This window comes from Equus quagga, chromosome 4 (genome assembly GCF_021613505.1).
Source record: "Equus quagga isolate Etosha38 chromosome 4, UCLA_HA_Equagga_1.0, whole genome shotgun sequence".
Classification (NCBI taxonomy): domain Eukaryota; kingdom Metazoa; phylum Chordata; class Mammalia; order Perissodactyla; family Equidae; genus Equus; species Equus quagga.
Window position 1 is genome coordinate 116,933,103 of NC_060270.1, and position 22,441 is coordinate 116,955,543.

The 22,441-nt window shown below is 39.5% G+C and overlaps 1 protein-coding gene across 13 annotated transcripts in view; it reads left to right on the plus strand.

The window, feature by feature from the left end:
* OSBPL6 (oxysterol binding protein like 6) overlaps positions 1–22,441 on the plus strand; it is a 102,265-nt gene that overhangs the window by 46,897 nt on the left and 32,927 nt on the right. For 8 of the 13 annotated variants that reach the window (XM_046659241.1, XM_046659244.1, XM_046659243.1 and 5 more), the window contains 8 exons: positions 257–310; positions 1,405–1,518; positions 1,635–1,805; positions 4,699–4,831; positions 11,346–11,449; positions 12,014–12,106; positions 16,589–16,663; positions 21,820–21,985. In XM_046659241.1, coding sequence (XP_046515197.1) covers positions 257–310; positions 1,405–1,518; positions 1,635–1,805; positions 4,699–4,831; positions 11,346–11,449; positions 12,014–12,106; positions 16,589–16,663; positions 21,820–21,985 — 910 coding nt within the window. The remainder of the gene's footprint in view (positions 1–256; positions 311–1,404; positions 1,519–1,634; positions 1,806–4,698; positions 4,832–11,345; positions 11,450–12,013; positions 12,107–16,588; positions 16,664–21,819; positions 21,986–22,441) is intronic. The other 5 variants (XM_046659249.1, XM_046659253.1, XM_046659250.1 and 2 more) reach the window with 4 other exon arrangements.

The following is a 22,441-nucleotide window of genomic DNA, read 5'->3' on the forward strand; positions in this document are numbered from 1 at the left end:
GAAAACCACAGTGAAAAGATTCCGTCCTTATTGGATTATGTGTAAAAGAACCCTGGTAGGTTAATATTATGGAACTGGAGCCTGACTTCCTTCCCATTTAATGTGACTGACCCTGGTCAGGTGCACTGAATCCAAATACGTTAAAATGATCAAACGTATTGATTACTAAATGCCAAGCAATGCTAGATCCACACTTGTGAATGTTTTATATAATTCAAAATACAGATGGTAACTGGGCCTTGTTTGGTTCTTACAGCGTTTTTTTGTCCTGGATAATGGAATGTTAAAGTATTCAAAGGCACCACTCGATGTAAGTAGCACCCAGGACATGTTACAAAGATTGATTCAGAATTCTGCTTGAAGTGAGTAAACATCATAGTCGCACAAGCCTTGTGCCATGGTTGCCAGCTTTGTGTATTTCTGTGCCTGTAAGATTTAACAAGCTACCTAACTTCCATGTTCCATAGAAGGTGTGTTTTGTTGCTTATGCTCAGACTAGCGTAAAATCTCAAACTGGTGCCTGAAGATTTAATTTAACTATTGTGATGTTTGTCGTTAAAAACAGGAGCTTAAAACTAAAAGTGACACACTAATAAAATATCACCCTTTCTGTCTTAGAGAGAAAACCCAAATAGACTTTTTTCTGCATCTCTCAATAAACTATGCTTTATGTGCTTTTTTGAGATTTAAAGCAACCTTTGTTCTTGTCGATGCCCTTTTAAAACCTGTCTTATGAACTTCCTTTCTATTTTATACATCCTTTTATCTGGGGAATCCTAACTCACTAAAATTATTTCGTCATTTTTCTTTAATATAAAAAGTAGTTGTTTGCGTGCTAAACTGGAAAATGCCCTCCTTCCTTTCATTGTGATGTAGGGGAAATAACAGAGGGCTCAGATTTCAGTTTTGTCCTCAACTCTTCCATTGAATCAGCTGCGTGTCCTTGATCAAACGAGAGCAGCCAGAAGGAAGAGCTGGCTGCTCTGTGCTCTCTGGCCCCAGCTGCCCAGTTCTGCACTAGCAGCTGTCTTCTAGCCGATTACTCTGGGGTGTTCTGGGTTGCAGGTCAAAGATTGACCAGAGTTATTTTAGGAACCACTAGAGATATCTTTTCGGGGTTAGAAGCTGGGCAATCTAGAATTATGAATAATTGATGTTATGTGTTATGCCAAAAACCGGAATAAGAGAGAAATAGTCTGACTTAGTAAAATTGCTGTGGTCACTGCAACTTCAACTGTCCTCAGATTAAGGACCTTAACCTCAGAACCTTAACCATTTTTCTTTTTGTAAAGGAGGTGTAGTAATCCATTTCCCGTAGATAAGTTAAAGATTGCATTAAGCTTTCTTCAGTACAGAAACACCTCATTTATCCTTCCAGCCTACTAACTAGTCTTTTGATTTCAGATTCAAAAAGGGAAGGTCCATGGGAGCATTGATGTCGGGCTCTCGGTCATGTCAATTAAAAAGAAAGCTCGGAGAATAGATCTTGACACAGAAGAGCACATCTATCATTTGAAGGTGAAATCACTTTTCAACAGTTTCTCTGTCGTTATCAGGGGAAATCACTTGCCTATGTCCGTGGTAAGTGGAAGATTGGTTTCACTGTTACCTTCTCCTCTCGTTCATTGTTTTAGGTGAAATCCCAGGACTGGTTTGATGCCTGGGTCTCCAAATTGCGCCATCATCGATTGTATCGGCAGAATGAAATTGTGAGATCACCAAGAGATGCTAGTTTTCACATATTTCCTTCAACCTCCACAGCTGAATCCTCACCAGCTGCTAATGTTTCCACTGTGGATGGAAAGGTATGACTTTGTTGTATAAAAATCAGCCCAGAAATTGCTTAGAAAATTACGTACACACGTAACTGAGTCTCTTTTGACAAACCAGAATGAGAAGGTTTTCTTTGTAAACTAACCCTCAGAAGACAGTGTCATTTGGCAACAAAGTTAATCTCAAGTATGGATTAGGCAAAAATGTGGATCACCAAGAGAAGTTGCTTTTCCTTGCTCTGAATGGACTATATCCTAATTTTATATGGCTTTGTAGGAACATTAGGAAGTAGAGTGAACATTTGGTTAATCAACACCTAGAAATCAATGTCTTCCTGGGTGTTAATAAGACCACAAGGTTTTGAAAATGAAACTTGCTTTCTTGCCTTGGGCTGTGATATATACATAACCCGGAAGGAGACTAGTGAATTTCCTCATGAAGTGAATGCAAGTGAGCTAGAGAATGTGACCATAATATAAGCAGTGGTCCGTTTGAGTGGCCAGGCACTGGGTTAAGCATTTGACATTCATTCGTCTCTAGTCTTTACTGTAGCCAAAGTTCAGAGGCAATAAAGAATTTGTCCAGAAGTTAGCCATTAAACAGCTGAGGCAGGATCTGAACCCACATCTCTCTGTTCCAAAAATCAGTGCCCTTCCCATTATACCAGGTGCCAGGCTAAGGGAAGCTGAAGCTGTTCTTTGGGCTGTAATAAGAGTTCATGTTGCTGGTGTTCATGTTTTCTGTGTTGCTGAAAAGCTAGAAGTGTTGCCTATTAAAAACCAAGGTTAAATGATTGTCCCATTTGCAGCCACATGGATGGACCTTGTGGGCATCACGTTAAGCGAAAGAAGCCAGACTGAGAAAGACAAACACTGTATGATTTCACTCATATGTGGAATATAAACAAACTTATGGACAAAGAGAACAATTTAGTGGTTACCAGGGGGACGGGGGGGAGGGGGAGGGTGGGCATAGGGAGTGCAGGGGCACATTTATATGGTGTTTGACAAATATTAATGTACAACTGAAATTTCACACTGTTATAAACTATTTAGACCACAATAAACTTTTTTTTAAAAAAATCAAGGTTAAGACAACAGGCAGAGAGACAGCTGTTTCTGCCTTTGATTCAATAATTAAGTTCTCTGAGCCATAGCATATTGCACTGCCCAGGGGTGTTCCAGCTTCCCACTTGGCAGCTGTATTGAGAACAGAGACATCTGTGAATAAGCTGGCTGCCACAAGGAATTGGGTTCAAGAACGTTTCAGTGAAGATTCCGCTTTTTCTCTGTTTTCTTATATAGAAATATATGCAATACATATATCCAAGTTTCTTTTGCAAAGCATTTATAAACCTCATGGAGTAAATGAAAGACTAATTAGACAAGATTAAATGAAATACTACTGCATTCAGTTGTTGCTATATCAATGGAAATTACTTGAGTAGAATTTTTGTTAAATCCCATTAATTGTATTTCACAAGGCTCTCAGACCTTATGTTATTTCATTCTGTTTGCAGCCTTGCCAAGGACTGTTTAATCATCTTTCTCCCAGGATTAGGTTGTAGGGTTAACCCTAATATGAACCAGTTCTGAGATAAAAGGGAACGAACCAGGAGGTCCAGGGGTTAGGAAGCAGGGCACTTAGAAAATGACCCAACGCCAGATGCTCAACATAGTCCTCAAGTTTCTCTGGGTCTCCTGTGTTCTCGCCACAGAAGAGAATGGATCCCAGAGTTAGTCCAAATTAAACAAGAAATGTATTCCAGATGGATGTTTTAAAAATGTAGATGTTTAATTCTTTGGTTCTCCCAGCTTCTGCCTGCGTCTTTTGCACAGAGTGTTGATAAAAGATGTATTATTTTCATCCCTTGTGTTCCTTATTAAGTTACTTGGGTGATATCTGAGAATGGAGAACTGAAACCAAATCCTCCCCACAGTTTGCCTTGGAATAAGAAAACTCTTCAACTCTGATTTTCATAAAAGATCTATTGCTCTAGTTATGAATGACATCCCTCTAAGATCTAACTCAGTGAGGGATTTCCGTTAAATGTACCAAAACTCAATGAAGAGTGAAAAGAGCTCTTTATCACTCTGCTTGCATTCTAAGTATCAAATGATAAGACTCCTGAGTGTTAATTGGTGTGTGGCCCTGTGTGGGTAACAAATAAGTCTGAGTTTGCTAAGTATGTGCATATTCACTTCATAATGATTTAGAAGAGACACAGTCAGTTGTAATTGAATATTAAAGTCAAATGAAAGTTTTAAAATTGTTTCAGCTTTTTGGGAAATAAGTTTCTGCTTTTTTCACTAAGTGTTTACTGCAGTCACTTTAGTATCTACCTACTACATACAACTTTAATTTATTTCACATAAAATCCCTTTAATGGAAAGTCTATCAGCTATGGATAATAACTTGCCAAGACTACCTTTTTATATACCATAATTTTCAATATGCATTCAAAGCGTTGTAAGGTTGCTGCTGGTGGATGATGCATTTAGGAATCACGTGGCGGAGGAGTCTTGAGCTGATCATAAGAGTGCAGAGAACTTTTAGAAAGGAAAGGCCCTCAGTCACCAGGGAAGAATACTGCAGTGAAGACACTGCATCAAATGCAACTCACTGAATAACTTAAAATTTTGGGGAATTTGAGCTGGCAGGTCCTTGTCAGTATGAGACATAACATATTTAAATGTTGTCCCCTTCATTGTATGGTGGAGATAGCACCCTAATGAGAGTGTTATTATTGTTTATGAATTTTGGCTTCACTGAGCAAGTACCACATTTAATCAAGAGGCTTCTTCCATATTTTGAATGAGACCTTTCTTCTTCTCTTTTTCGTCGTTTTGAAGATGCTTGTATTTGTTTTAATCACTTAATTGTCCTGTTTCTGCTTACCCACACACTTCTTTTTGTTCACTGTAGGTGCAACCAAACAGCTTTCCCTGGCAGTCCCCTTTGCCATGCAGCAACAGCCTCCCTGCAACCTGCACCACCGGCCAGAGTAAAGTGGCAGCCTGGTTACAGGACTCAGAAGAAATGGACAGGTGTGCGGAAGGTCAGTTCTTGCCCAGTGTGGGCTCTCAGGATAAGCCAGAAAAATAGAAACAAAAGAGGTGAATTGTGGGTGCTGCACCTGTCACCCCTCCACCCCTTGAATGCTTCCACCTTTCCTTTTTCTTACGTTTATCCATCAGATCCTTCTCCGTCCCATGACTCAGCTTCTTGCCTGTCTGTTCTCCTGCACCCTCATAACTACTGAATCTGGTTTCCCCCTTAGCCTGACTTCCACCCACTCAGGCTTATCCCTTCTTCTCGTTACCAGTTCCCTTCTGGCTTCGATAGCCTCCCACTCCCTGGACCCTGAGGCAATAACACAGAGGAGAGCTGCCTCCGGAGCACCCTCCACCCTCGCTCCTGACTGTCTGCCAGGTCACTTTCACAGCTCCTTCTCTGCTGCTCCGTCTTGCCCACAGAACAAGTGTATGTCTCCTGACAACCTGGCAATAAACAGCACAATTATACTGCATCTTATATCCACAGTTGCCTGTTAGTCGTGTTCTGCTATGGATTAGTTACTAAATATTCTGAACTTATACACGATTTCCCTCACTCGGCATCATACATGATTCCCTTACTCTGCCATCTCTGAACCTCTTAATCTCTAGAAACTTTCTCCTTCCTTGTAATTAGCCTGAGCACGTTGGTCCAGACTGGATCCTGTCTATGAGACAGTTTTCATTTGACCTTCAAAAATGAGAAAAACGAGGATAACATAGGAAGTATTTAGTAAGGTGAAATTGATTTAATTTTTAAAATTATTTTGAGATGATGTTGAGCCTAACTTTTTTATACTAATTTTTTTTCTTTTATGAAATTATGGTGAAAGTAGATGTTAGATTTTTTTTTATGTCCTCATTTAGAAAAATTGAAATTTGGTGATCTGTGTTGGTCCCCCAAGCAAAAGAAATTTTTTTTGCTCTATATGTGTGTGAACTCAAAGTCTGCAGCACTTTTACTAGCACTCCACACATCCCAAACTCAATCTTTATGTGAAAATATGATTTTAAGAGGGATGTTACATTCGTTCCATTAAAAGTGTTTCACTTGAATGTATTCAGAAAACATACAGACATTAATTTGGTGTCTGTAATTAATTAATTAGTTAAGGTAAACATTAACTCCAGCTTGGGGGGAAGAAGGTGAACCTCGCTTTCCTACAGCACAGCAGGTTCGCCTCAGCAGTGGTTCTGACATTTCACTTCCTCCGACTTCTGCAGCTTCCCACACACTCTTGGTATTTAACCCAGTCGCCTACCTTGCTGAAAAGATTGAGACCATCCCCTGGGACAGAATCCATTCATCTGACCAAAATGAATAGACCCTGGCTTTCATGCGAAGAGCCCCTGGCTGGTGGGTGAGGGAGGGACGCATTTGTCTCCCTGGTGCTTCAGAATCCTCGGTGGCCCATCCCTTGTGCCCTCTCTCCACTCTCAGGGGTGCTCTTCCTTCTCCCCATCCTGGCTGCTCTGTGTCCTCCGTCCTGCCTTTCTGTCTTCTTGCAGGATTTTGTGCAATAATTATCTCCTCTCTCCGAGACAACCTCATCTTTCTCATTTCACTTGTTCCTGCTCTCTGCCCAGAGACTCCAGCTTCTCTCCCATGATTTGACTTTTGTCCTTTTTGCTCTGTGGAAAGGGCATACTTGAGAGCAGGAGGCCATCTGATTTCCGCTGTATTCTCAGGCCTCATCCTGTGACCCACCCTGCAGGACCTCCTCCAACGAGCCTCCTCCTCCGGCCCCAGGAAGTTTTCCTTTTTCTCAACTGCTCCTCCTCTGCTTTACTGGGATTTTCCTCTGGCCAACTTTCGTTGTGGAATAATCTAGATTCAGTCTTTTGCTTTCAGCTTTAATAATAGTAACTATAGTTTATTGGATGCTCACTATGGGCCAGGCACTGAACTGAGCACTTCACATGTATGGTTTTATGTAAATCTTCACAATTGTACCAAGTAGGGATTGTGAACCATATTTTTATATATAGGGAAGCCAAAACTCAGAGAGGTCAAGTAACTTGTCCGTGTTGCATAGCAAGTACTTGGCAAAGCTGGAGGGCTAAACCAGACCAACTTTATCCTAATGATTGTGTTTTGGAGATGACAGGGATGCTTATAGTTTCAACTGAAATCTCTCTTTAGTTGATGATAATGGTGGTGTAGTGGTGGTGATGGTGGTGATGATGGCAGTGTCAGTGGTTGTGATGGCAGCTAATAGGTATTGGGTACTTCCTATGCGACAGGCACTAGTCTAGGTGTTTTATGTGCATTAACTCATTTAATCCTCTCAACTCCATTTTACAGATGAGAAAACCTAGGTACAGAGAAGTTAGCTCTTTGACCAAGTTCACACGCTCAGGTGATCTGACTCCAGAGCATATGCTCCTAATCACTGCACCATATTCCATTCAAAAAGGCTGAGAACTCTTTAAATCTCAGGTCTCTGTATCCAACCTGTGCTGCATTCCCACTGCCTCACCTTGCCATTGGCCCTTTCTGTCTATGGTCTCTATTGCACCCCCTTCTCAACCTGTCCAAAACCGGACTCTTGTGTCTTCCCGGAAAATGATCCCAGCTCCTGGACTTCCCTGTTTCTGTCAGTGCTGCTGTCATAACCACCCCTGAAACCTGAGCATCATCTTTGACCCTCCCACTCTGTTCATCCAGCTGAGACTAAGTTCTGTTATTTCTTTGAAAGCATCCCCCTTTCCCCTCCCCTTCATCTACCCTTGCTCTGGAATTCCATTTCTGCTTTCATGACTCAGACCCACCATTCACTCTATTTCTGGGCAGTCACACAGCCTCCTGACTGGTACCATCACGTGCAGTCTCTTGCTCTGCTGCTCCATCTTTCTCAGAGGCTCATGGCAAATTACTGTTCTTGAACATGTTTGCAGCCCCGTGCCAGCACTTAGCAGGCATTATTCCACTGCACTCAGCCATAAGACGTAGGTTTTGCTACTGTTCCCACTTGCACAGAGGTTAAGGATTTGCCCAAGATTGTATCGCTGCCCCTGGTGGAGAGGTTGGGACCCCAGCCAACCCATATTTGATTAAGCCCAAAGCCACTTCTTTGTCCATTACATAATGTTCCCTCAAGACTGATGTTTCTTAAAATAGCTTTTGTGCAAAAATCTGTTCAAGTGGTTCTCCTTGGGCACTGGGGTTTTAGTCCAAACTGCTTAGTCCAGCATTTAACATCCAGCTTTCAGCTTTCTGGCCCTACCTACCCTTTCAACCATGCCTTCCAGAGGCCTGGCTGAACTCATTTGCTATTTCCTGAACATGCTCGCGTAGTCCCACGTCCATGCCTTTGCACAGGTTGTTCTTCCCAACCTGCGGTACCCCCTGCCCTTCTCCACCTTCCTGTTTTGCTGAGCCCTTTGCATCAATCCTCTTGAACCAGAAAAGATTCCACTCTCTCTTTTAAGGCTGTTCTGACGACCTCAAACAACATTCCTAAACTTCCACAACACTTTTTCTTTGGTCTACCTTGATCATTTCATAGAATCCCCAATATTGAGGTTAGTTGTATTTCAAAAGTTCATCATGTAACATCATCTTGAACCCATAATGTATCTGATTTCAAATGCTAATGCTTAAAGTAGCTAGCTATTCATAGATGTGGACTTACATCGATACAGATCTTCTCAAGTATATAAGGGAATTGCTTGACTCTTGGAGAGCATTTTTTTCCATAGAAACAAGATTAGTATTTTATATGCCATCTTTATATACCAGTACATGCCATCATTAAATACGGGTACATAATAGTTCAACATACAGATTGTTTATTGCATACATTTTTTTTTGCCAGAACATAAATTCCATGAATCTTACTTGATTGCTGTATTCCCTGTGCTTAGAACTGTGCTCGGTACACAGTGTCTTCCCAATCAATGAAATAATTCCCTAAATGAAATAATAAGTGGATAACTTTGGATATACCTTAATTTATTTAACCATTCCACAGTTGGACAACCTGTTTCTTTTTGGAACAAGGTAGGGCATGATGGGAAAATAAGTAAACTGCTAGATATTTAAGTTTTTAACTGTTCACTATTAGAAACTATCTCAGCAGTTCTTTCTTAGCATAATTTTTCCCCGTTTCTAAAATTTGATTTAATCTTAATTGAATGAAATTCCAGAGATTTCTTTTTTAAAAGATATTTTCATTGTGTTGGGTAAATCTTTATAATCCTTGTATGCAACCAGACACTTAGGCAAGCGGTGAAATCCTGTGTGAGATTTCATTTCTTTCATGTTTCAAGTGATAGAAGTGATGAGGAATGGTGTGGCTTGATCCAAGCTAAGGCCCTAGCAGTATGATTCAACATAGTGTGATCAAGATGCCATAAAGACAATTTCTGGTTTTCAGAGAATTTTCTCATCTACCTTCTCAGCTGCTACTCTAATCAGGACGGTAAGAGAGGTAAATATTACTGTCACCAATTGACAGGTGAGGAAACTGCCACCAAGAAACGTAAAGGAAATCAACATCTCCTGACTCTTGGTTTTGAGTCTTTTGCCTTGAATCGAGTTTGTTCACAAAGTTCTCTTTTCATTCTGTTAGAAAAGGTTTTAAGCCCCATTTCTAAATTTCTTTGCTACCTACATATACCAGTTGGGTAGAATAATCACAATTATTAAAAGGTATGAATGTAATATTTACTGGAAAGAAGGCTCAATGGGTAGATAATGTTAGACAATGTCCCTACCAGCAGGGTGCTTATGATGTGATTGTTCTTTAAAAAGCAAGTTAAAATGGAGGTCCTTTCTAGCCGTCTACTCTCTCCTCTTCTCTCTAACCCCTTGCTTCCTTCTCAGTACTTTACTTCCTCATTCCTTCCCTTTGTCTTCTGTATTTCCTACCCTTTCAAACCACTTTACCTTATTTTCTTTGTGGGGGAGATGAAGGGACAGGGAATGGCTGTTGCCTTGTCAGTATCTACTCCCTTCTTCCCCCTTCCATTGGGTGGTTCCCTCTGTTGATGGCTAGGAGTTCCCTGGAAGAAAAATAGTAGCATTTGAACAGCCCACCCGGGCTCCACCCAAAGGCAGATGCTGCTAAGAGGAAGGACCGGGGTGTGGCCTGGCCCCAGGATGAATTGCTACTGTCTAGCTTTTCTTGGACTGTGCAGAGATTCTGAGTCCTCTGTAAAGACCCTCTTAGCAGTTACCCCTCTATTTTATATCTATCAATTTTATTTATTTATTTATTTATTTTGGTGAGGAAGATTTGCCCTGAGCTAACATCTACTGCCAATCTTCCTCTTTTTTTTTTTGCTTCAAGATTAGCCCTGAGGTAACATCTATGCCACTCTTCCTCTATTTTTTTATGTGGGTCACCACCTTAGCATGGCTGACAAGTGGTGTAGGTCCATGCCCAGGATCTGAACCCACAAACCCTGGGCCACTGAAGCAGAGTGTGCCGAACTCAACCACTATGCCATGGGACCAGCCCCTTTTCCACTAATTGTTTGACCCAGCTAATCTTTATCCATATTTAACTGCGATATTTTGCTGCCTATACCATATCTGTAACAATTCAGATCTTTGAAATTCAATGAGAAACAAAGATAATAAAAGGGAAGTTTTCACCAACTGCCACAAAAATAAGAACAACCACTTTATAATTTAACAAATTTATAGGCTTTCCCTACTACAGTCTTGTTATAAACAGTACATGTGCAAAATTATCACATAACTGGGATGCAGGTTCTAAATATTTAATAATTGAATAAATGATGCTAATAACAATATTCTTAGTTGTATTTAGTTTCACATACTAAAGGTCAGTTTTTTGAGAGACAGTTTATGATACAGATCTTAAAAATTCTTGCTTGTTCAAATACATCAAAAAGTTAAAAATAAAATGAAGTCATTTCTTTGTTCTAAACATGAATTCAAACAGAGTGAGTTTCGTGCCCGGGTGATGCTGATGTCCCTGAGCCAGGGAGCACACTTTGAGAGTCTTTGGTTTTGTTTCGTGTAACGTCTCTAGTAGATTTTAAAGTAAGCATTCATTGCAACATTGTTAGTGAGCTAAATTAGAGATAAATGGGTTTGTCTGACTTTGTACCTTATTTTTCTGAACTTGACTTTGACTCCATCCCAATTCCAAGCAGCCACCCTGTGAACTATTTTAAGAGCAGGTAGACAGGTTCCCAAGAACAAAACCGTCCAACTGCTGAAGTTCCCTCGATTGTGCTTCTCATGTGAGAAAGGCCACTTGAGCAGGAGAGTGAGCACACAAATGTCACTGAGATTTTAATGGCTCTCTACCCTAATAGCTGTTAATTTGTAGGAGTGGGCTTTGAAATCATGTAATAATCAATGCTTTTTCTGTTCTAAACCAGAGAAGGGTCCGTTTTGTTTCATTTGCCAATATCATCATTATATAGACATGGATCTGCCTAATCTTATGTGCCATAATTTGGATTGACTCCCCTTTGTTACCGTCACCACCACTCCCTGCCCAGTTCTAACAGATTTTTATTTCTGATTTTTATTAGATCTTGCACACTGCCAGTCAAACCTTGTGGAACTTAGCAAACTCCTGCAAAATTTGGAAATACTTCAGAGAACTCAGTCAGCACCTAATTTTACTGACATGCAGGTAAACATATTACTGCTGCTGGTGGATGGACCTGAAGATAGTAACTCAGAATTTTTACTGGATTATTCTATGAGTATACGAGGTAACATTTAAAAGGAAATAACTACAGAACAGATTAGTTTATATTCTGGAGTTATTCTTAATGTTTTTCAATCTTGGTGTCATTGTGTTAAGATGTCTATTTTGAAATATTTTGCATTTAAATAGAAACTAGAGAAATGAATATCTGAATCATTCTTCCATGTTTCTCTTGCATTAGAAATGGTAGCTTTGAAGATATCTTAGATACTCTCAGAATTATTACCATCTTTTCATATAGGAAAAAAATGCTGAAGACGTATAATCCTGTTTTAATTTTGTATAGCAGACAAACGTATTTTATGATTAAGTTCTTGTCTCTGCTTTTGATGCCCAGTAGGCATCAGATACGCCTTTCTTTCCTGGCTGGTTTGCTTAAGATGTCTAACAATGATTACTAACTTGCTGCGCTCTCTTTGTCTCTGTCTGTATCACCTGTGTGAACTTAATAATCCTTTGTTGCTTTTAACTATTTGTGTAATGTAGGCTAACTGTGTAGATATTTCAAAGAAAGACAAGCGGGTCACAAGACGATGGAGAACAAAAAGTGTCAGCAAAGATACAAAAATACAACTGCAGGTACAGACTTGACTTTTCCTTCATTCATATTTTTATGTGCTTTTAAAATACTCATCTTTATGTATCAGTTCATGGATGTTAAAAAGTTTACAGCAGCTTAACTGCCTTAAAGCCAGTGCTTTTCAGGCTGAGTTATCTAAAATAGTGGGAAATCCTTTCTTCTTACTCTGGCATAAGTAAAAAGAATTTAAAAGAAAGGTTAAAATTACTTAATATGACTGCAAAGTGGAATTTTCATCTCAATTATGGCCTTTGAACCATTAAAATGTATTTTAACAAAAAGTCGCCTTACAAATCTAGACTAAAAATCCAATGGGTTGTAATGAACATTCACTTATATATACTAGATCTTAAAAGGAGCTTTGTATGTGTTAGCTTTGTCCAAACTTTTATCTGTCAATAAAAGGTTGAGAGCTGCAATAGACTAGAAATCAGCAAACCTGGGTTCTAGTTTAATCACTGTGATTTCTTGGCAGCATAATCTCATGAACTTCTGTTAAATTTTCTGGGCTTCTGTTTGCTCCTAGGTAAAGTAATGGAGGTAACTTAATAATCTCTGAATTCCCTTTCAACTCTAAAATTCTATGATTCTATGAAAAATGGATATTATTTGGCCATCAACAGTCGCTTAAAATCTGAACTAGTTTTAATGGCTCCTAATAAACTTACTTGAAATTTATTTTAAATAAGTTATTTAGTTGAAATGAGTAGTTTTAAATTTTTAAACTAAGATCCTCTTGTGTTATTGTATTGCAGTGATACGAAATATGGTAAATGCCTGAAACCTCTTAAGTCATAAATCATATTACTTTCAGATCTTTAAACTAGGATCACTACTACTCCAATCTAGCTGTATTTTGTGAAGGACTCTTACCCTGCACAATCAGAGTTAGACTTACAATTTTGCTTTTCGGCTTTTCAGAATTCTTCAGTCTTCTAAATAAATAACAATAATTCTTTAATTCTCATTGTATTGATAACATTCTTTGTATTGTAATTCTGAATGTGTAAATAACAACCTCTTTGTTGCTTTGCTTTCCTAATCTGATGTACTTGAAAATCAATTTTCCTTAGCACTAAAGAGCCATGTTTTTTTATTTAGAATGTCCACATTCTATGAACACAATTTTTCGTGTTCTTTTGTTCAGTGTGTTTTCCCTTCTATTCAGAAAATTAATACTGTAGAGACAAATCTGCCAAATGACTTCACAAAAAAATTATGTAAAATAGCTTTTGGCCATTTCATTTGTTTTGAGCATGCAATTGTCTAGTTTTGTGGTTATTTTTGTTTTGGTTTTTTTTATGCATGGTATCTATGGTTATCATACCCCAGGAAAAAGAACCATTATAAATAAAATAATTGAAGAAGGCCAGCACCATAAGAACATAGACATTTGTGGACAGATATGAATTCGATCTTGTTTTTATAAGGTATGCCATTGAACAGATTCCCATTCACGGCTGTTGTCTTGAATAGGCTGGCTCTCAATGAGTCTGAGTTAAATGCCCCTGGCCACCCTGCTGTGGCTATGAGACCCACCAGAGTCCCCATGTCACTCAGTTTTTTTCTGAAGGAAACAGAATGCTGCTCTGAATAGCCCTCCTAGTCACAGGCTGTGCTTTTCGATGTGCAGAGAGTTTATGAAGATTTCTTTGAGTCATCAGAAGAAATTGTTCAAAAAACAGGAAAATATTCTTCATTCATACTCCTGTCGCATCTTTGAGGGGTTTGTCATTTGCTTTTACATTTTTATTTATGCTATTTTGCTTTGGGGTTTTTTTGCCAAAAAGTAACAAAATGTCCCTTGTGATTCTGGTTTAATTATTTTTGAGGGAAATTGAAATCATCACCTCCCCACATTCAAAGAATAAAGTTTCAGAAGTAGCATATTTAGTTCCAACTCCCAAGGGGAAATAAAGAGACTTGGGAGTGACAGTAAGCTATTAATCGTTCTCGGAGAAACCCCACTTCCACTTGGACTGGTAAAACAAAAGGTATTGTAGGGTGAACACTGTGGAATTTGGTACCATCCCTGGACCTTTTCTGCTCACCCAAACCCGCAGCCCTTCCAGGATCCCTTAGGATGCTCATCCTCTATTACTGGGAAGTTGCTTAGAAGGTTCTTCAACCTGCACACTTGGCTGGGGAACCACACAATCAGCCCGGGATGACTATGACCAAAACAAATGTCATTACTCATTGGTATTTTACCTACAGAAAGGCATAGCATTCATTTTACTGTAGATTAAACATACCCACCACCTCTTCCCATCCTAATACACAGGTTTTTCCTTCCTGTTTTCAGTGTTTCTTGACCATGGGAATCCCATCTGATGGTACCAAGTATTTGTCTTGAGCCCATAATCATCTCACAACTTGAACCACTTTCTCTGATGGTCATTGTTGCAGCCAACTTTAGAGGCTTTTGTAGTGAGTGGCTCATTTTTCAGCCTCTCTTTTGCTTGGAACTTTCAGTACACTAGCCATTTGTGAAGGGACCTAGCCTGTCTGGTGGTGGTGGTGGTTATGGTGACTGCTGTTGTTATAACACTTGTTTCACTGAATGCATTCAGCATTCTGTAGTAGTTGTCATTTTGAAATAATTATAAGATATATCATTTAAAAAATTGACCTCAGGAAAGTAAACATGAAGAACATGTTATACTGGCTGTTTGATTGCCAGTTCTTACATAGGTTAGATTATGCTATTGTTTTGAATGTGGAGGTTAAATTTTGGTCCTGTATGGCCATATATCTCCTGAAGCCATTGGGAAGCTAGCCTCGGGAATCCATTGTGTGACTCATTGAAGGCAACAGTTGCCCTAGAAGACTCTGGAATGACCTTTTAGAAAAAAGTCTTCTTGTCTCCCATACTTCAAATTTCTTGTTCTAATAAAAATCTCAACATTGTCATTATGCAGTTATAGTTTTGCTGTGTTAAAAGAGGTAGAGGAGGGCAAGAAGAGAATAATTTTATAAGGGCTGCTGTAGAAGGAGAGCTGTTGGACTTCTTATGTTGCTAATAGCATGAATTAAGTACTAGCTCCGCAGACACTGAGGAGAGTGAGGACTAGCAGGAAGTCAGGAGCGGCACATAAGTGATCTGATGTCAGTCATGTGCATCCTAGATCTTTTTTTTTTAGTCCACAAAAACAATTTTATTAACTCACTAAGTGAAGACCCTCAACAGTCTCGAAAGGGTGGGGTTGAGTAAAGGAGAAACCTGGGGCGGAAATGTTCCCTCTCTCTCAATATAAATTCAAATTACACAGAAGGGTAAAAGGAAGTCCTTTCTCCTTTTATTTACTGTATTAAGCATAAAGGGATTTTGTATAGAAAACTTTCTGTGGAAAACAGATTATGTATGTATGTGTATGTATGATAAACACATACACATATGTATGCAGGTTTATAATGGAGGAAGAGAAATGTGAATGTAATTTGGAAACTTTAAAGAGAAATGGAGATACAAGAATTTCAAATATTTTTCTGTTGTTCCCAAAAGACTAAAGCAGCTGAGCTATTTTTTTTTTTCCTCAGCCTGGACTGTTAGGTGATTTAGGTGATTCTAAGCACATCTCAGTTAATTAGAACTGAAATTAATGCTCATAACCTTGAAGAGTCAGGGTCTGTCAAATGGAGGCAAAGTGGAGTGGTTAGAAGGAAACATCATCATCCCTTAATCCTGTCCTCCAAAAATAGAAAAAAGGAAAGAAAGCTCTAAGATTCTGCTCCTGATTTATGCATGGGTGCACATCACTAAATGAAACCCATGCTTTCACGTTTTCATAGGTGATTTTTTTAGGCATTGTCTCAACGCTCTGAGGAAATTGAGATTTTTTTCCCCCTATGCTATGAGGACTAGCTTCCTCCTTGGAAAATGCTTCAACCTGAAAATCCCAGCACATTTTTCATGTTGAATCCCCGCGAGCTTTATCATAGGGGACTAAATGGGGACTTGAAGATTCCCAGTAGCCTTCCTTTATTTTTTCCTCCCAGCAAGAAACAAAAAAAATTCTGCCTGGCCACCAGGAGGCTCTCATGACAACCTGTTAGTTTTATCCTTTGTGTATTATTTATTTGACCACTTTCTCCTGAACTTATTTTTTCTTTGCTTCCACTTATTGAATGCCTTTTGACTTCATATACCATGACATTGCATGAATAAAACGGTATTCACATTTATTTTACCTTAAAATCACAAGCTATTCATCAGTTCATAACTTTCCATCGCCCTTTGGGGTGGGAGTTATATTCAGCAAGTAGACTTAAGTGTTTGGGTGTTCTGTGATGAGGATAATAAATTTTTCTCACAGCATGAATGCCCCTTCGAGCTCTTTTCAATGCTAAGATTTAGGAAAAATCAACTTCCGTTAAAAACTCTCCCTCTCTTTTGTCTGATTTTCTTTCATCCTCCAATATCCTGTCCTCTCCTCTCCCATCCCCTGTTTTCTCCTCCCTCCTCTTTCATTCACTGTCAGGAAGGGCCATCTGCGAAGGGCCAGTTCAGCACCAGTCGGCGCCGGCAGAGGCTAGCGGCAGCAGTGGCTACAACAGTGAGTGGATTTCAATCTCAAGTGGATGTTTAATAAGAATGAGAAACTGTGTACCAGTGTCACCTCCCCTGTTCTAATGGTGCCACTGGCGTGCAATGGCATCATCTGTAGCCCACTCCTGTGTTGGCATAGCTTTCGCATGTTCTCTGGCTGTCTTTGCATGTCAGGAGTCACCCAGGGCATTCGTGTTTGCAATGGAAAACTGTTACATAGTCCAGTTCTCTATTCGACTATGAGCGTGAGAGGTAATGTAAATTCAAGGCTGTGAAACTGAGTGTAGCTCCCTATGGTGTGGGATTTCCTTAAATGATATTGTTATTTTTTTTGCCATACTGACATTGGAACCTTTGCTAACTGATTTTTGTTTTTCTAAGAAAAGTCATGTCACTACAGACATAAATTGTGCTTTTTTTTGTAGCAATGTGACTATTTGAAAAGGATGTGAGAATAAAGAAATGAGAGGGTAAGAAAAGGTGAATTTTGATGTCATCTCTAAATGGCTACCCAAATTAGGCTTAACAGGGAAAATTGTTTTCTGGAAAGAATATTAAGCTGAAAATCAGAAAATATAGTGTAGAAAGGAGAAAATCACAAAGTTAAGTGGTGTTTAATCCATATATGGAGGTTGCTTTGGCTTTTTTTTAAGAGAAAATAGGATGGATATTAGGAGGATAAGGGAAGTATTGAGATAGATAAGGGTATAAACCAAAATTTAAAATTGAGTAGCAGGTGTTTAGAATAGTGAACCGTCCATGTGGAATATAAAATAGAATATGTAAATACAGGAACCCTTTGCTGAATAAAAGTAAATCGTAATATTTGCTTAATCATAACATTGTATAAACTTTTTAAAATACAGGGTACTGAGTTCATAGCAATCATGGATGTTAGGTTTTTGGCTGTTCAGTAACGTTTCCTGAATTAACCTTAGTCTTGCTCTTGCTAATGGTGGAATATATTTTAAGACTAGAATTGCTGAAAAAATACGAAAAAGTTTTGGTTGTGTTGTAGGAGAATGGAGACTGGTGTGAGGATTGTTGGTTTTCTGCCTCATGGTTAGTGACTGACTCTTGCTTTACGTCTGGGTGCTCAGCTAGACTGTTTGAAAGACAGAATTGTTTGTGATTATGAAATGAACCAGTGACTTTGAATTTACTGGGGAACTGACTTTTAAACTCACAGTTTTGTGAATATTTAAAGAAAATAAATTTTAAAAATTGATTTCCTGGTTAGTGTATATCTTAGGCATGTATCCAGATGCAGGTGAATAAAGTATATGACACTGACATGGTCACAGATAATGACAATAGATGCATGAAAATCAGTTAAATAATTCTTAAATGTAATCTTTCATTTATAAAATTCAGAAATCCAGATGATTATTAGAGAGAGAACAATATCTCGGTATGGAAAGAAAAGATCAACCATTTTATGAAAATCCTAATGTTTTCTCAAATAATATACTGCCTAGATGGCATGCAGGAAAGTGATTGTGTTTATTTTTTAATTTCAGATACATATAGCAAATATAATAAAACTGGGATTAGAACCTCTTTGAATAGAATGGGTTTAGACTTTTTAAAATTGCGAGTAGAAGAGGAAAAGCTTTGAAAGAGGAAAGTATCAATGCCCACCTCCCAGGGTAGCTGTGACCACAGAAGTTAAGAATAACTTAGTGTATCTAGTGAGAAAGGCTGGCAACATTTAGTAATGTATTCAGGAATAACTAGAGGGAATGGGTGCTCTAAACCCTCTGGGATTTATGGCTTTAACTCCATACCAGAGCACAGCAGCACCTAGCAGCACCCTCACCTGCTTCCCTCGCCCCCTCACCCACATCTCAGTGACCTGTTGCCAGTGACTCGGCTCCCCTCTTTCTTTTAGTGCAGTGGTCCCCTTAATTCCTAGTACTTCCTCTTCCCAACAGTAAAGTCAGCCCACACATTTTGAACCTATTCCATCCTGCTAGCTGCTTTTTACCTAGAATCCTTCCAAATGACTTCTAGTTGCTTGTTCTCCTTGCCCACTCAGGTGCCTCAGGCACCTGAGATTGCTCCCAAAGAAAAGCTCACCCAAGGAGATGTTTCAGAGATTTATTCTTATTGATTATTAGCACTAGCACCCAGAATGATTCACTTGCAACATCAGCCAGACCCAACAGAATTGGGGGTTGGAAAGAGGGAAACACTGGCCGCTCCCTTGGCAGAAGCCCAAGAGTCCCAGTGCAATCAGTACTCCACGCAAGGATCCCAGTAGGTAATGCAGAGTAAGAACAGCAGGGGACTTTTGACCTTGGCTCCCTGAGTTGTATCCGCTTAGTATCTGTCTTAGATCTGCTGTTGTGTGCTCTCTTTTTCCTTCATGTTACAGTTGCTAAATTTCAGTGCCAGTAGTTCCACTGTCAATCCGCTTCACTTTTGACTTCTTTATAGACAGGTGTTAAAGCATCTCCTAACATCCCCATTCCAAACTGCAGTTATTGGTACCAGAATGTTCCGGGATCAGCCTTCCTCCCTGTCACAACATTTCAGGAAGCCTCGGCTTTCTTTCCTGAGCGGGTTGTAAAGGCTGCGCCCAGTGTTGAAGGTTCTCGGGTACAAACATTGAGAGCTGGAGACAGCTTCCGCTCCAACCATCACTGACAGAGAACCTAGTTACCGCTTAAGTTTTTGAATCCCACAATACCCAAATTGATGAATAAAAGTCCCCAGGCTGAAGAGATATTCAATTAGAGTTAGATTAATACATTTCAGTTTGTATTCTCAATTTCATTTCATGAGTTCTTCAATTAAAACAACTCATTCCGTACACTTCTTTTAACAAAAAAGCTATCAGTATAAACATTTTCAGGCAGAAGTATATAAAAATTAGTTTTCAGTTTCCCAAGGAACTATCTGATTGCAGTTTGAATAGAGCATTCCAAATCCCTTTCCCGGTAGGTTATATACGAGATTATTTTTACTGTTTTAATTGCCAATCTACAGTTGCATTATGTTCAAAATATAAATTTGTAACATAGGGACCGGCCCGTGGCAGAGCGGTTAAGTGCGCACATTTGGCTTCGGCAGCCCAGGGTTCACTGGTTTGGATCCTGGGTGCAGACATGGCACCACTTGGCAAGCCATGCTGTGGTGGTGTCCCACGTATAAAAAGTGAAGGAAGATGGGCACGGATGTTAGCTCAGGGCCAGTCTTCCTCAGCAGAAAGAGGAGGATTGGCAGATGTTAGCTCAGGGCTAATCTTCCTCAAAAATAAATAAATAAATAAAATTTGTAACATGTTTTTCCTCTCAGTGTCTAATCCCAACTTTTAATTGAGAAGCTGTTATCTCAGGGACAAGTCTGGGTCTTTACCGGACTCCCTGGGCCTTTACTGTACTGTGGCCTCCATTGGGACCTCTCCCCCAGCCTCCCTACCCACTCAAAGAAGAGACCCCTTTCTCATGCCATGCCGGTCTCTAGAGTGTTGAGGGTATCTGAGTGCAGATAAAACCCTTTTCCATTATCCCTCAACACATTTCAGTCCCAATCACAAAACACCCACATTTCTTTTTCTAAAGTTCTCTTCTAGTTCCTTCCACTGGGAAACCAGATCCTTAACTCTAAAAATTCCGTGGTCTACCCATTTCTGTAAGTCAGAGTCTCTCCCCATGACCTCCTCATCTCCACCAACCTTTCCATGGATTCTCTGTGCCCCTTCTAGAGGGCTATGGGCTGACTGCTCTTTCTGGATTTAGCATCACTGTAGTTAAGGTCAGAAGTTTCCTTTATCTATCTTCAAGAATTCTTCCACATAAATCCTGTTCCTTTATAGGCATCCCCAAAAGACTTCAGTCATCGTTATCACAAAGTTACCTGGACAGAATTCCAGCAAATTATTGAGCCCAAGGACTCCATTTTCTCAGATGGCTTATCTGCCATTTTTGTATCTCTTTTCTGGAATAGCTAGGGGTTCTGATCCTGATGCGATAAACAAGCTGTTGACATCTCTCAGCCCAGTGTAGCCAGTGTCCCTATGGAGGACCTGCCTCCCTCCGCCCACCATCCCCTCTCTTTCTGTCATGAAGTTTAAAGCTAAATCGAAAAATGAAAAAAAGGAAGTGGTTCTGACATACATATACAACAGACGAGATATTGGTTCCTTTCTCCTACAGCATATTTCTTGTTAGACAGAGGGTGTGAATTATCCTTTAATTTATACAAAATTCACCTTGTGGAGGAGTCTAAGAATCTGATTCTTGAAGGTAATTGAATGAAAATCTGTGCAGTAGGAATTAGGGGCGGTTACTGGTGATCTGATTTACAAGAGGAATTGGTATTCTCCTTTTCCAAGAATGTTTGGCTGACAGCATTTGTAATGGGAAAGGTGCTTTGCCTCCACCCATCACAAGCCTAGCCCAGATCCATCCTGGGCAAGTAAGTAGCTTTAGCCATTTGGGAAAACCTATAGTAATATGACTATTTTTAGTTAATGATTTTCAGTATTGGCCAGTTTATAAGCCATGTTCATATATGTAACAGAGTTGCATGTAACATGCAAAGGTAAACTATAGTAATTTATATAATATATATTTCATTTACAAATATATTTTAATAAATCAATTTCAAATTTAACCACGAGTCTCTTAAGCCATTATTATATGTACAGTTAAACTTTATGTTTTATCTAATGGCCACGGAGCAAGTGAGTCTTTCTGCATATACACCTCTTGAATTTTCACCTGTTCTGTAAGTTCCTGCTCCAGGCTCAGAAAGAACTGAGCATAAAAAGTCCTCTGACACGAGTACCCAGACTTTGTAAGAGAAGGTCAGCTACGTCGCAGTTCCAATTACTGTTTTCTGCCAGTAATTTTTTAAATACAACTGTGGGTTGAGAGCTGAAGCTTATCTGGGATTACGCCTTTTCGTCCTGTCATTCTGTAGTCGTCTCTGCCTGTGACAGTGAGATACCAGTGAATCAGTGTAGTACTAAGTCAACTATGAGAAATGAGACTCCTTCCCACCCCAACTGCCTGCAAAATAAGAGCACTGGGTGTCCCCAAGTGTGTCATTAGACAGGAATCTATTATTTTGAAGAAGGGAAGAGGTCTTTTCTATGTAAGAGAATGTGGAACAATGTACTGTTGCTCTTTAATAATTTGTATCTCCCCCTTTCAGGTTCCTTTCAGTGCTACCATGTCACCAGTCCGCTTGCATTCCTCCAACCCCAACCTTTGTGCAGATATTGAATTTCAGACTCCCCCTAGCCACCTCACTGACCCTCTGGAAAGTTCAACGGATTATACAAAGCTTCAAGAAGAATTTTGTCTAATTGCACAGAAAGGTAACAACAAATATCACGTGCCCTTTAGAGAAGCTCCCTTCTTTGATGCGAGGTTGCCATTTACCCTTTTATCCTTATCTAGGGGTCATGGTAGAAAGATTAAATGTTTTATAATCTATTTGGAGTTCTGTATACAAAACACCACAGGATATGATGCCTGCCTCTTGGGAGAACACACATCATAGGTTTACAGTTTTGACCGAATAAAGAAAGTGTCATTGAGCGGGGAGGAAGGAAGAAAGACAAAAGAGTTATCGTAGGCAGGTCAGCAGACGCTACTATTCAACATCTTTTTTCAGTATCTTTTAGTTATCATTTAATACATACTTGTGGGTTATGCTTAGCAAGGAAAAAAAGAAACAGATTCTGTTTGAATCTTTCTCTGTTTCTATTGAACAACACTTCATCGATTGTAGGTTACAGTTTCTGGGTCAGAGGTTCAGACAGGGCTCAGGT